Source organism: Canis lupus, chromosome 8, assembly GCF_048164855.1.
Source record: "Canis lupus baileyi chromosome 8, mCanLup2.hap1, whole genome shotgun sequence".
In the NCBI taxonomy this organism is placed as follows: domain Eukaryota; kingdom Metazoa; phylum Chordata; class Mammalia; order Carnivora; family Canidae; genus Canis; species Canis lupus.
The window spans coordinates 55,311,177-55,325,418 of NC_132845.1; the positions used below are offsets into that span (position 1 = coordinate 55,311,177).

A 14,242-nucleotide genomic window follows, 5' to 3' on the forward strand; every position below is an offset into this window, starting at 1 on the left:
GCTTCTCCCTCTGCCTGTGTCTCTGCTTCTCTCTCTCTCTCTCTCTCTGTGACTATCATGAATAAATAAATAAAATCTTTAAAAAAAAAAAAAAACTAAGAGACAGCCCAATTAAAAACTGGGCAAAGGATCTGAACAGACATTTCTTCAGACAAGATGATACACAAGCGGCCAACAAACACAGGAAAGAAAGCTCAACTCAAGCTATCATGGAAATACATTTCAAAACCACAGTGAGATACCACTTAACACCCACTAGGATAGCTATTATCAAAAAGACAGGCAATAACAAGTGTTGGCAGGATATGGAAAACTGGAACCCTCACATATTGCTGGTGGGATTGTAAAATGGCACAAGGATTTGGCAAACAGCTTGGCAGTCACTCAGAAAATTAAACAGAGCCACCGTATGATCCAGCAATTCCAGTTCTAGATATATATACTCAAGAAAATCAAAAGCTTACATTTCACACACCAAAAAACTTACATACGAATGTTCATAGCAGCATTCATAATAGCCAAAGTGGAAACCCGAATGCCCAACTGATGAACGGACAAACAAAATGTGAGGCAGCCATACAACGGAATATAATTCAGTCATAAAAAGGAAAGAAGTTTTGATACTTGTTACAAGATGGAGAAATCTTCAAAACGTTAAGTGAAAGCAGCCAGATTCATAAGACCACATGTTGTAGGATTCAATTTACACAAAATGTCCAAAGAGGCAAATCTGCAGACACAGAACATAGATTAGTGGTTGTCAGGAGCTGGCAGGGGAGGTGGTGGTAGAGTGTCTGCTAATGGGCACAGGATTTCTTTTAGGGCCGATTCAATTCTTCTAGTTAGTGTTGATGGCTGCTTTTAGAATATGTAAATTCTCAATAAAGGTGTGAAAAAAAGACCTCAAGATGTGTAGGATGTGGAGGAATTGGAATTCTCATGTAATGCTGTTAGAAACATAAAATGATACTACCACTTTTTAAGAAACTGGCCAACTATTTTCCAAAGTTAGCTATATACTTAGCATGTGACCCACCAATCCCACATCTAGGCATGTACCCAAGAGAAAGGAAAATTTATGTTCACATAAAATCCTGACACAACCATACACAATTGTTTATAGCAGCTTAATTCATAATCACATAAATAACCCAATATTCATCAAAAGATGGATATACATATTGTAATATACACACACAACAGAATACCACTCAACAATTAAAAGCAAACTATTGATATGCATTGTATGAATGGATCTCAATTATGCCAAGAAAGGAAAGCCAGAAGGAAGAAACAGAATGAAAGAAAAACAGAAAAAAAAGAAAGAAAACTATATTGTTCCATTCATACAAAAGTCTAGGAAATATAAGTTAATCATAACAGAGAGTAGGACAGTGGTTGCTTGGAATGGGGATAGGGAGAGAGGGAGGAAAGGAGAGGAGGGATTACCTAGGGGGGAAAAGGAAATTCTGGGGGGTGAGGGACATGTTTACTACCTTAATTGTGATGATGGCTTCATAGACACACACATGTCAAAACACATCGAATATGTTTTAAATATGTGCAATTTCTAATGTGTCAATTACACTCAATTATACTTGAATCTATTTTTTTTTTTTTAAAACAGTACCTGCAAGGCCTCCTGGTCTGGTGGGGCCTGCCCCGGCCTGCGGTACATGCTCAGCATTTCCTGCAGCACCTTCACATGGCTCCGAACCTCCTCCACAGCACTGACTCTCTTGGACACCTTCTCTGATTTCTCTTGTTCCTTTCAGAAGAGAGAGGATGGAGGTGAGGGAGAAGATAATGCTTGAGCAAGGGGCGGGAAAGAGGCACTGCGTTGGCAAGCTCAGGGAAGTTACTAGAACACTGAGTGGGCGGGAGTGTTCACTCAGTGGGCGAAAAAAACACTCTGAGTCCAGGATCTCTGCAAAAGGCAATGCAGTCCAGGGACCAGGCGGTCCACTGCTTCATACTACCAGCTTTAACCCCTTTGAAAACCAGATTCCCCAACTAGACTCACTGGGACAGAAACGGGGGTCTGTGAATGCTTTGGGCTCTTACATAAAAGTACTTGGGAAGTATACAGCATGATTCTGCTTCCAGTCACATCCTGCTGCCCTCAGGGGACCCTCAGCTGTGCCCCCGTTCTGGGCCCAGAGGCACTCTCTTTCCCCGGACAACTGTGTACCCAGGCCCTCAAGCACACACATCCTGAGTTCTGCAGAACACATTGGAAAAATTCCCACCTCCTTGACCAAGTTCTTGATTAGTCTGTTTGCAGCCTGAAGATCCTCAGGGTGGTTGCTCTTCAGAAGCCTTGTCAGAAGCTAAAGAATGAACACGAAGAGCAGGTGAGATGACCTCCCATGTTAAATGGCCCAGAGCAGTAGCAGCAGTTAATACAGTAATCCTGACAACAGCTCATTTCCCATGCATTCTCTTACCAAGTCCCCAGGATAAGAATATGTAGGTATTAGGACTATCCCCCACAGACCACTCGTTTTCAATACCAGTAGGAAGGTGAAAGGGATACCCCCCAGGAGACATCTGGCAAAGACCAGAGTCATTTCTGGTTGTCACACCTGGGAGTGCTACTGGCATCTAGCGGGTAGAGGCTGGTATACTATAAACTCCCTACAGTAAACAGGACAGCCCCCAACAAGAAAATTACCTGGACCAAAATGTCACTAGTGCTGAGGTTGTCCTGGGCCATACACTTTATGATGGGACACACCCATCAGTGATCTTGTTCGCTTTATTCCCAACGTCTAGCAGAACACCATGCACATGGGATTCACTGAGTCGTCACTGATGCAGTAAAGATGGCTACACTGAACCCTAGAGTGGGTAAGTAACTTTGCCCAGGTGATGCAGAATTCTCTTTCTGCAAAGTCCATGCCATCTCTCCTCTTCCCACCCTCTGCAACTATTAAAGCATCAGTAGGAGAAGAGCCAGAGAAAGGCAGCCCAGAACCTAGTACAACCCTGCCTTTCTGACCCCATGGCCATGGAACCTCTAGGTCCAAAGGAAGGGTACAGCTGACAGGTGCAGTTAGAGGCAGAGGGAACCCAAGCCAGACTCAGACAGCCTGAAGCTTTCCTGGTACTCACTTCCCAGAACCTGTATGTGACCAAGAACAGTAATGACCAAAAGCACAGCCCCACCAGTGCTCAAGAGCCCTCTTCCCATTCAGAGGCACTCTAAAGCTATCCCTAGGTCTTTGTCTCTCTCCTTACTGATGTATGAGAAGCAACAATTATGGGAAGCAATAGCAGAAGGAGAATGTGTAGGATCAGGCTTACTGGCGCGTGCACACACACACACACACACACAGAAAAGAGAGAGACGAGCCAATATACAGCCGATTCCACCATCTTCTCCTAATACCACACATACACTGTATACAACTGACCATTCACATTGCCCACTTGGGTTATCCTTTTGTACCTTCTTTCCCTCGGAACGCTTATACAGATAAGCATGGAGGGAACAAAGAACATGGCATTTATTATTTGGCCCATCCATGAAGAAAACATTCAGATCTGTGCTACCTGACTCTAAGAGCCTGCTCCAGAGAGAACTCACTAACCCACCTCCCCATAGTTCCCCAATCTTTGGTTCAGGGATCAGAGTACATGCCAGGGGTATTTCAGGAGAGTCCCTAAAAGGGGTCTGATCAGATTCCAAGTCGGCCACCAAGGTCAGGGAAGGGCTCCTTACCTTGGACTTTTCTTCATCAGCATCAAAGATAGAGCTCTTGGGCCAGGGGGAAGGTGGAGGCAAAATTTTATCCACTGGTAGTTTAGGGTCTTGCTTGACGATTCCTAAAACACACAATTTGTGAAGTTAAGATACGGATATGGGTACTTCTGGACTTCAATAGCATGCAGCATAAAGTCCAGAAACTCCCAGCTCCTGATATCCCACTGGGGAAACACTCTGTCAATGACTTTTTTTTTTTTTTTTTAAAGATTTGATTAAAAAAAAAAAGATTTGATTCATTTATTCATGAGAAACACAGAGAAGAGGCAGAGGGAGAAGCAGACTCCATGCAGGGAACCTGATGTGGGACTCGATCCCAGAACTCCAGGATCATGCCCTGAGTCAAAGGCAGATGCTCAACCGCTGAGCCACCCAGGGATCCCTGTCAACGACTTTAAAGGGAAAGATCCAGGGAATGATCAAGGCTCTGCATCCTCCTTCAGGCAATTCCAAAGACCCAGAACCAAGAGAGGGGACATCAGAGCCAAACTAAGTGAAATCAGAACCATACCCTAGAGCTTGTGGGCTGTGGCCCTTGCGCTATAAAAATACTGATCATTGTATGCAGGTACAAAACCTCCCAGGACCCAGAAATTACTGTAGGATCCACCACACTCCCAAGAACAGTGAGTACATGTGACAGAGCAAAACAGTCCATCCTGAATCCAGGTTCCTTCTTCTACAGAGCTCTACAGACTCCCAGCCTCCGCACAGGACACAGAAAGGCATGAACTACATCACTCTAACCCTGCCAACACGACACTGAACAACCTAGAAATCCACTGCTTTTCTTGAATCCAATAAAGAGTGGAGATCACAAGGCAAGAAATGACCTGAAATCTAAGGAAAGGCAGCGCCTCCAAGTCAGGATGGAAGGCAGCACCAAGGCGAATTCAGATAAAATTGTTTCTAAATTGTTTACAGGCCAGTGTGAGCTAGCAAGAGAACACAGAACCTTTATTTTTTTTTTTTAAGATTTTATTTATTTATTCACGAGAGACACAAAGAGAAAGAAAGAGAGGCAGAGACACAGGCGGAGGGGAGAAGCAGGCTCCACGCAGGGAGCCCAACATGGGACTCAATTCCGGGTCTCCAGGATCACACCCTGAGCTGAAGGTGGCGCTAAACCGCTGAGCCACCCGGGCTCGCCCAACACAGAACCTTTAGGCCCCTAACACACAAGAGGGACAGGCTCTTCTCCAGGCACTCTTGGAAAGACAATGGGAAAGGCCTGCTGTCCCACCTATGCCCTTCTCCCTCCCTCCAGAACAAACACCTTCAACTGCTGGGGAAGGACAATAAACCCTATAGTCGGGCAGCCCCGGTGGCCGGTGGCCGCCACCTGCAGCCTGGGGTGTGATCCTGGAGACCCAGGATCGAGTTCCACATCGGGCTCCCTGCGTGGAGCCTGCTTCTCCCTCTGTGTTTCTGCCCCTCTCTCTCTGTGTCTATGAATAAATAAATAAAATATTTTAAAAAAATAAAATAAAATAAACCCTATAGTCCTCAGAGCAACAGTGGGAAATCTACTGCAGCTTGAGAAGAGAAAGCCTTGTGCCCCTAGGGAAAGGGCAGGATCACACACAGGTCCTACTGAAACCCAGGACATGGTGCCCACCTAAAATCAAGGCTTACAACGAATTATGACCCCTACCCCTTACCAGGCTAACTGGCATTGGGTAATAAGTCATAACAATCAACTATTAAGAAAGTATCTGGAAAAAAACCCTCTCTGAGGTGCAGAGCAAAAAAAAGGAAGACCTAACACTGAGATGAAGCAAATACGGAGAAAAACTCTAGCAAATAAGCTCCCACACTCAACACAAGCCAACATCATAGGAATTTAAAATCTGGTATAGTGAGTGAGGGTAACCATAGTAACAGTAGTCTCAAACCCAGCTCAACTCCTGTGTACAAGAAGGAAAGGTCTGCCCGTTTCAAGGGCGCAAAAATTATTTGTGTCAGCAGCACCTGGCCGGCTCAGTCAGTAGAGTTATGTGACTCTGGATCTCAGGGTTGTGAGTTCAAGCCCCACGTTGGATGCAGAGATTACTTAAAAATAAAATCTTTAAGGGGTGCCTGGGTGGCTCAGTCAGTTAAGCGTCTGCCTTTGGCTCAAGTCATGATCCCAGGGTCCTGAGATTGAGCCCTGCATCAGGCTCTCTGCTCAGCAGGGAGTCTGCCTCTCCCTCTCCCCCTCCCACCCATTCACGCTCTCTCTCATTCACTCTCTCTCACTCTCTTGTTCATGCTCTAAGTAAATAAAATCTTAAAAAAGTAAAACAAAAATCGTAGAAAATCATGTGTCTCAGTCTCTACTGTCCTACACAAGATATCCAGCTTTCACTGAAAAAAAAAAAAAAAAAAAACACAAAGCACACAAAAAACAAAAACAGATACCGTGAAGAGGAAATGCAATGTAAGCCATGGAGTCCGACCTTGTTTCTTCAGCATCTGGTAAGCATCTCGGATCTTTATATCCTCCGGAAACCAGACAGTCCAACTGAAGAGTATTTCAATGACTCTTCCTTTCACTTTTTCTGTGGTCCAGGAACCTAGGTACTGAAAGGAAAAAGGCAAAAATTGTAAAGCTGTAAAGGACAGAGCAGACCAGCCAGCACACGCTACCAAGGAAGAGATGGCTGCGGAGATCCTGGGCAGTGAGCTGCCCACAGCTGGTGGAGCTGGGAGGTGCTACAGGCCAAACTGCCTGGTAGCCAGCCACAGGTACCTCCTGGACTTCAAGGAGTCAGCCTCCACAGCTGCTCACATGAAGCCCACCACATACTAGGCCAGGTTAGAGCCACAGGGGAACACTCATTTGTTGAACAAGGCAAGATTAGTAAAAGAATATACTTGGTCTTTGTCCCTAGTTCCTGGCACAGTTTCAAACACCCTTGGAATTTCCTGAGTTATAGGAGTATCTTTTGTTATTCACAATGAGCCCCTTGGACCACACATGAGTTTATGGTAACCATTCATGGGGAGCACCTAGTTTCAAGGGAGAGACTGACCACTTTCAGAAAAATCAACCATGTGATGACAGGGTTGGAACGTTCCTAGGCCAACCCCCAAGAGGGGAGAGAGCTGGAGACTGAGGCTAATCACAGCTAATGATTTACTCAAAATGCCTACATAATTGCAGATAAAAACTGAAACAACAAGGTTCAGAGAGCTTCCTAGTTGAATACATGGATGTACCAGGAGGGTGGTGTAGAAGCTCTGCTTCCTATTCCCCTCAAGACTGTGGTCTATGAAAAAAAAAAAAAAAAAGACTGTGGTCTATGGATATCTTCCATTTACATCCTTTATGACAAAAGGGTAATAGTGAATATAGTGCTTTCCTATCTTTTGTGAGTCTTTCTGATGAATTATGTACCTGGTGGGGGGGTCATGGGAACCCCTGAATTTGCAGCTGGTCAGACTGCAGAGGAAGTAGCCTACGGACAGCTGAGACCCCCCGGCTGGTATCTGAAGTAGGCACAGTCTAGGTAGGACTGAGCCCTTCATGCATAAGGCCTGTGATCACTCTGGGTAGTTAGTGGCAGAACTGAAATGAATTAGATTGCAGGACCCACAGCTGGTTCAGAGAATTGCTGAGAAGTAGCAAAGGAGGGCTCCATCCATGTTAGGCACCCAAGAACAGTGTTGCTAAGACAGGGGCTGGGAGAAAACGTACAAGGACAGGCAAGAGAGGACATAAAACTTAAAGCCACACCTCATATTTCTTGCCATCGCCACCAAAAAACCTGCCCTCAAGTGAGTTCCTCACCCCTCTAGGCCAGCCACCACAAGGCTATCTTTGAAGGGAGAATGGGAAAATGCTGATAACCAAAGGCAGGGCTCTCAGCTGATGAGCATGACCAGCATCCTAGACCCTGAAGAATACTGGGGAAAGCCATCGAAAAAGATGTGACCACCAGCCGACCTGTGAGCTGGACCTGGGCAAACTAAGGTTTCTCACTCCCTCCGCTGTCCTTGGAATGCAGACACAGCTGTGAGACAATGATGTGGTGTGGAGAACACCTACATACTGCACCTCACTGAACCTCCATATGGCCTCCATATAAACCCTAACAATGTGGGATCTACTCACCTTGCTGCCACACAGGACAAGCCTTGTATCTAAGTTCTAGCATACACAGGCCAACTTCAGATTCTACCTGGGAGACTCCAGAGAAGGTTACGAACCAACGAAGAGGAAAGCTTCCATACACAGGACATCCCCTCTCAGCTCTGTCACAAAGCAGAGACTAGCTGGCAGGCTCTGCTGTGAGCAGGCCTACCTACAAAGGGGCACGAGGGTTTGAGGGCAGGGGGTAGATACAGTACAATGAGCAAGCACAGTACAGCCAAGCCCAGGGTGCTCACCTTTGGGGACAACACTTTGATCAGCTCATTCAGGAAGCGGAATTTGGCCACCTCGCTGTGGAACTTCTCCCCGCAGTGGTTCATACACATCTCCAGCACCTGCACAGACATAGGACCCCCACAGGAAAAGGAAACCCATTGGCTTCGGGCTTGTCTCACAGCTGATGAGCATCTTCCAGAACGATGGCTAGGGTTTTCCTGAAGACTATAAAAACACTAAAGTTTGAGGAAGGATGACATTTTCAGATTAAGAAAAAATGCTGCCTGTCTAATCTTGCTGTAACTGCCAGGTTTGTGAACAGGAAAAAAGCTCAGTGGGGTGTACCCTGAGGCCACCCCACCTTTTAAGGAGAACTCCTGGGTAGAAAAACTGGCTAAAGAATCACATCCTCCTCAGAGGCAGAGATCTGATATGTAACACACAAAGGACTGTTAAGCCAGAGGCAAACTTGCTGGCACTCCAGTGGCAATATGGGGCCTGCAAGGTCTTCTTTGGTCTACACTGTTTACACTGGGCTTGCAAGCTCCAGTGTTTCTATCCTCACTCAGCAGCTCACTCCGTTATGTGACCAGTCAGGCCCTGTACATGTGGCACTTGAACTTGCCAGCCCTGGTCTCAGGAAGATGAAAGAAAACCTTCTTCTCCTTGCCCCCAAGCAGGCTCAATGCTGTTCTTTATTTTATTTTAAAGATGTATTGATTTATTCATGAGAGATACAAAGATAGAGAGAGAGAGAGAGACACACACACACACACACAGATAGGAGAAGCAGGCTCCATGCAGGGAGCCCAGTGTGGGACTCGATCTTGTAACTCAGGGATCACGCTCTGAGCTGAAGGCACACACTCAACCACGGAGCCACTCAGGCGTCCCTCAATTCTGTTCTTTAGAAAGAGACCTAGGATGGAGCAACCCGAGCACAGAACTCCCTATCAGATGCTCTCCACCACACTGAAACAGGTCTAAGGTCCAGCACTCTGTAGCTTCAAGGCAGGAAAGCTTAAGTGAAAGTGCAAGCCAAACTCACCGTTAAGGCATAAAGAGATTCTTTCTCTTGTGGAGACTGGATCTTGTGGGCCAGTAGCCAGGGTGCGTGGGTTGGGCTAAAGGAAAACAAAGAGACCTGGGCTGTGGGTGGAAAGGAAGAAACCAACCAGTATGGCTGAGTACACTCAGTCAAGCCGCCTCTCTTCCAGAAGCGCAGGTCCCAAAGCAGAGGTGGAGTAATAGGCACGCAGCCCACACGCCTGTCCCTGAAGGCCAACACACCCTTGTCACAGTGACAATACCTGACATCCTCCTCCCTACAGCCAACCCATCCCTAGAACTCCAAGCAGAGCACTCAGGGCCAGACCTGTGTGTAACCAGGTCATGAGCAGTAGACCCTGTCTGTTGGAGGACAAATGCTCAGTAAACACTGGAGTAGAAAGTGCGATCAAACTTTTTGTTCAGATGCGGAATATGCAGCATCATATAGATTAAACATGTGAATGACTAACGTCTTCAGTTCCTATCTAGATGCTATGGACAAAAGAAACCAAATCAAATAAACAAACAAAACAACAACAACAACAAAAAACCAGAAACCAACAAAATCTTACCCTTCTCCTGACTTTTCTTAAGAAAGAGGATATTTAATTTGCAGAGAAATCACTGATATCTCTTGCATGGCTACATAACCTAGCTACATTCTATCCATAATATCCAGGGGTCTCCTCAGCATTAGTGTCTTCAAACACTGTAATTTTTTCCCAAATGATTGCCAATTACAAACTGACTATTCTGTTTAAAGAACACAAACCAAAAAGAAACAAAAAAAACCCATGAATTTGCTATTTCCAGAAAAATAATGTTTTTGGATCATAGAGGGGAAAAAAGGGGGGGGGGGAAGAAAGCCTCATTCTCTTTCTCTTAGGTAAAAAAGACCAAAGAGATAGAAGTGTCTACTCAGTCTGAGATATCCCGAGTCTTGTGTATGTGTGTGAAGGTCACCTTACCCATTGGGATCAGTGTTCACCTGGTCACAGAAATTCTGGATAGCTGACCAATCCTGTTCTGACACGCCTGGGTCTGTGGCTTTATCTGTCAAGGAAGTAAAAATAAAGCATAAAAAGAAACATTCACACACATCCCCCCACCCCCAACAAATAAAGTGGCAGCCAAGGACTGTGACAGCACATCAGACCCAGCAAGCAGACAGCTGAAAGGGACAGGACTATGGCTGCGCTGTTGGCCACTATCAGGCACATGATATGGCTTCACTGAAGATCTGCTGACTGAATGAACAAGCAAGCTTTTGACTCCCCTTCCAGTGCAGGGGTGGGCCTATGTGCGCCTCCTTCATGCCCCATCATTGGCCCTGCAATGAGGATGAGCAAGGGCCAGCCTCTGGGAGGCTGTTGCTAAGTTTCTTAGCTCTGTGATGATAAGATTAGAATATACCACAAGGCTCTGGGTGGTTCCACTTGGTCATCTCACCATCTCCGCAAAAACAATACCCCTAAGTCTAACCCTCAGCTTACTGAAATCCTCTCTGACCTTCCTATGTAAGAAGCTTCTCCATGTGTCAGTGGCTTGTGCGCACTGACAAAAGGGAGCTCCTTGCATTCACTCCTCAAAATGCTGTTCCTTTCTATAAACTTACACATTCCTGGGGAGCCCAGATCCAATCATGCTACGGTCCCCTGCTCTAAAACATTATACGCAGATGAAATCTGAAGACACTAAGCATTGAAAGGAAGGGGGCAGAGCCACAGATATACCTGCAGAAGGGGGATTATGAGAAGGCCTAACATAAGACCATGCTCCACTGAGGGGAGGGACAATCTGTCCTCTTCCTGGTGCTGGATGACAGCAGCTTCTCTCCTCCCACTGCTGCTGCCCAGAATTCCTGTCCAGCCACTAAAGAAGAGTGTCCATCCCCCATGTCCTGGCCCAGACTAAACCAGGCCCTGCTCTCTCACAGGGGAACTGCTGAGAGGCCTCTGTCCTACCCATTCCTAACCCCCACCCCCCACTCCTTGGTGTCCAGCTTTCTGGGGCCTAACCATCCCGCCAGTGAAAAACCTTCCTGAAGGCTCCTGATATAAGCTCTGCAACAGGCTGATTCTAGGGTCCCGTTTCTGATACCATTCCTTATGCCTGAACGTCTACTCCTCTCTTCTCAAAATCCTGCGGTTCTTCAAGGCCCATTTGAATTTCCACCTTCTCCTAAAACCTCCTCCCACTACCCCGCCCCTGCGTTTCTCCACCCTTCAGATGACTGAGGACTCCAAGGTCAAGCAGAGTTTAACCTTTCCTGATTGCAAGTCACACTTCTGTCATCTGGAAGTCATGTGTCTCCTCAGCTCAGCAGTGAGATTCAAAAAGCCAACTCCATTCTAAGTGAAAACAGAAGACAAGGGAGACACTTGGCTTCTTCAGACTGTCACTGCCAGCATTCCCTCACCAATTCCTCCTCAAAGCCCTTTCCCTGTGCTCACTCTTGAAAATCCTATCCATCCTTCAAGCCCCAATTCAAATGCCTCTTCTTCATAAAGACTTCCTTGATCTGCCTCGCATGGCCACAAAACAGAGGCCTCTCTTCCTTCTCAGAAGGCGCACATTCTATCTGCCCCTCTTCCAATGGAGATCTCTAGCTCCATCCTTGACTTGTGACATGTCCTTGGGCCCTGAGGGTCTCACCTCCCTCTACTATAAAGGAAAACAGTACCTCCCTCACAAGACAGTCCTGAGGTTCAAAAGAGAGTATCAAGTGCCGGATACAGCAGCAAATATTGAAGTCATCCATAAAGCACAGCTAACCTTATTGTTTATTATAATGCAGTCTCTGCCTTCTGCTTTAAAAACACCTGTATGTGACTTACTGCACCTAAAGGGAATAAAACTCTAGAAGGCAAAAAGCCATATATTTCCTGCAGAGCTTAGTACAATGCCTTCCTCAAAGGCACAAAATAATTACTCACAGGGCAGCCCAGGTGGCTCAGCGGTTTAGCACCACCTTCAGCCCAGGGCGTGATCCTGGAGACCCGGAATCAAGTCCCATGTCAGGCTCCCTGCATGGAGCCTGCTTCTCCCTCTGCCTGGGTCTCTGCCTCTCTCTCTCTCTGTCTCTCATGAGTAAATAAATAAAATCTTAAAAAAAAAATAACAGTAATAATAATTACTCATGAAATAAATTATTTAAAGCAGTGATTCTCAGAGATCCTGATTAAGGAGGCCTGACTCATCTAAAATAATTCTGATTTTGGCTTCCTGAAGTTTTAAGTTCACTACAGGTCCTGCTTGATGCCTCTGGGCATTCGGACTTCAACACATGACTGGACCTAGAGCAGAGATAGGCAAGATCCACCCTTCCTCCTCCTGTACCCCTTCCTCTGCCACCAAGTAAAAAGAGTAAGACAGGCACCTGCTTTTCCACAAAAAGGAAGACAGTTCTATGAGGTTAAGTCATGTTCCAAACCCTTAACCAAGGCCAAGCAGCAAGATCTATAAAGTGTGAGAGTATTTGTGTCATGAGGATTCCCTCAAAGTCTATCCCACCCTGAAATAATAGCAATAATGGTATTAGATGCTTTTTTTTTTTTTTTTTGTAAAGAAGTTACTATGTGTCAGCCACCAGGTGGAGGGCTTCCCAGGCCTCTCTTCTGTCCAGTCCTCAGAAGGGAGATGACCACTATCCTCTCACTATTTTACAGGCAGAGACTTGCCCAGCCACACAAGCCGGGAAACAACAGCAACAAAACTTCATTCCTAGGTCTGCCCCAAGCCAGGGCCCAAACATTTCGTCCAGTTCCTTGACAGAGATAAGTCCTCTTTGGGAACTAGTTTCCTGGACTTTCTCACCACTGAGTTATCAGCTCCCTAAAGCAGGAAAACCTGTCTCATTCACCTTCACATCCTCCAGCACCCAGAATAGTCATTGGCACAAATATCTACTGAATGAACAAATGATTCACCTTTTACTACGCAGGGCCTGGCCAGTTGGCTGGACCTATTTCTGACTCCAGGAGAGGGCTATTCCAGTACAGAAATAACTGGGTCTCCCACAACATAATGCCATCCTGCCAAGTTGCTTCAGGAGCCTTGTGCAGCTCCAGAGAGAAGCCCCCAGAAACTCAGCAGCTGGACCGGGCTACAGCACCAACCCAGATTTGCAGGACACTCCTCTGCTCCAAGGACTGGCTGGGGGCCAGCAGGGCACGGCCAGGGAAAGACTCAAATAACCCCTTCTCTGCTTCTCAGGACTGCCACAGCCCCACCAAGGGCTACCTCAGGCATTAAAGTGGTTTCTGTAACTGGCACTTGGGCAGGACAAGTATCACTAGTGCCATACATCTGCTTCATAAAAGCAGTGTTTCTATGCATTTCAAGCCTGCTACACAGTGAGAGGTATTAAGAAAACAGCTGAGACCTTCGGTAGTGAGTGACATGGCTCATTTAAGAGTGACTAAATCTGAAGCCAAATCATCTCATACCAGATGCCAACTAACCACGAGAGTCCTGACTCTGGTGCCAGGAGCAGCCTATGCTGATAAGAGGAACCCTGAGGCTGTGAAGAAGGAGTCACCTCAAGGAACATTTAGAATTCAATCCTTCGGAAAGTATCCACTGACCCCTACAGTCCAGCAGTCATTCAATCAAGCACACGACAGAAGCCCAAGACCCACCATAGGAATGTCCTATGCTAGGCTCCAAGATAAAGAATGAGCTCAGCCCTCAAGAAGCTGGGAGAGTATAAATAGACTGCAACTTGATCACTGAGAGGCACAAAAGTGGGGCTGGAAGGAAGACAGGACAGATCACCTGGGAGCAGGTCCAGGTGGAAGGAAGACAGGGATTTACTGAGCACCCCACGTTAAGCAATGTAAGATGGCACCTAGCCCCTGGAACCACTGCTATGGCTACAATCCCAGAGACCAAAGGGACCCAGTACTGCTTTTAACAGCACAGGACTGGCAACAACCTCAAAGGCCCTTTAACAGGGAACTGGTTAAAACGATTATAATATACCCATACAATGGGATGTAGGTTTTCAAAACCAAGAATGAGGCATCTCTCTATGCAGTCATAAAGAATTGAACCACCAAAATCAATTAAGTTTG

The 14,242-nt window shown here is 46.3% G+C and overlaps 1 protein-coding gene and 1 long non-coding RNA gene across 4 annotated transcripts in view; one reads left to right on the top strand and one right to left on the bottom strand.

Moving 5' to 3' along the window:
- The window catches only part of GGA2 (golgi associated, gamma adaptin ear containing, ARF binding protein 2), a 32,935-nt gene that overhangs the window by 14,981 nt on the left and 3,712 nt on the right, over positions 1–14,242 (bottom strand). For all 3 annotated transcript variants that reach the window (XR_012035594.1, XM_072836178.1, XM_072836177.1), the window contains exons 2-8: positions 10,136–10,220; positions 9,166–9,241; positions 8,138–8,236; positions 6,205–6,328; positions 3,725–3,828; positions 2,250–2,330; positions 1,631–1,768 (exon numbers count right to left, since the gene is read on the bottom strand). Coding sequence is in view for 2 of the 3 variants with exons in the window: in XM_072836177.1 (XP_072692278.1) it covers positions 1,631–1,768; positions 2,250–2,330; positions 3,725–3,828; positions 6,205–6,328; positions 8,138–8,236; positions 9,166–9,241; positions 10,136–10,220 (707 nt within the window). In the remaining variant the exon portion in view is untranslated. The remainder of the gene's footprint in view (positions 1–1,630; positions 1,769–2,249; positions 2,331–3,724; positions 3,829–6,204; positions 6,329–8,137; positions 8,237–9,165; positions 9,242–10,135; positions 10,221–14,242) is intronic.
- On the top strand, positions 2,185–4,650 carry LOC140638590 (uncharacterized). The gene is made up of 3 exons (XR_012035610.1): positions 2,185–2,354; positions 2,776–2,850; positions 4,452–4,650. It is a non-coding gene; the product is annotated as an uncharacterized lncRNA (long non-coding RNA).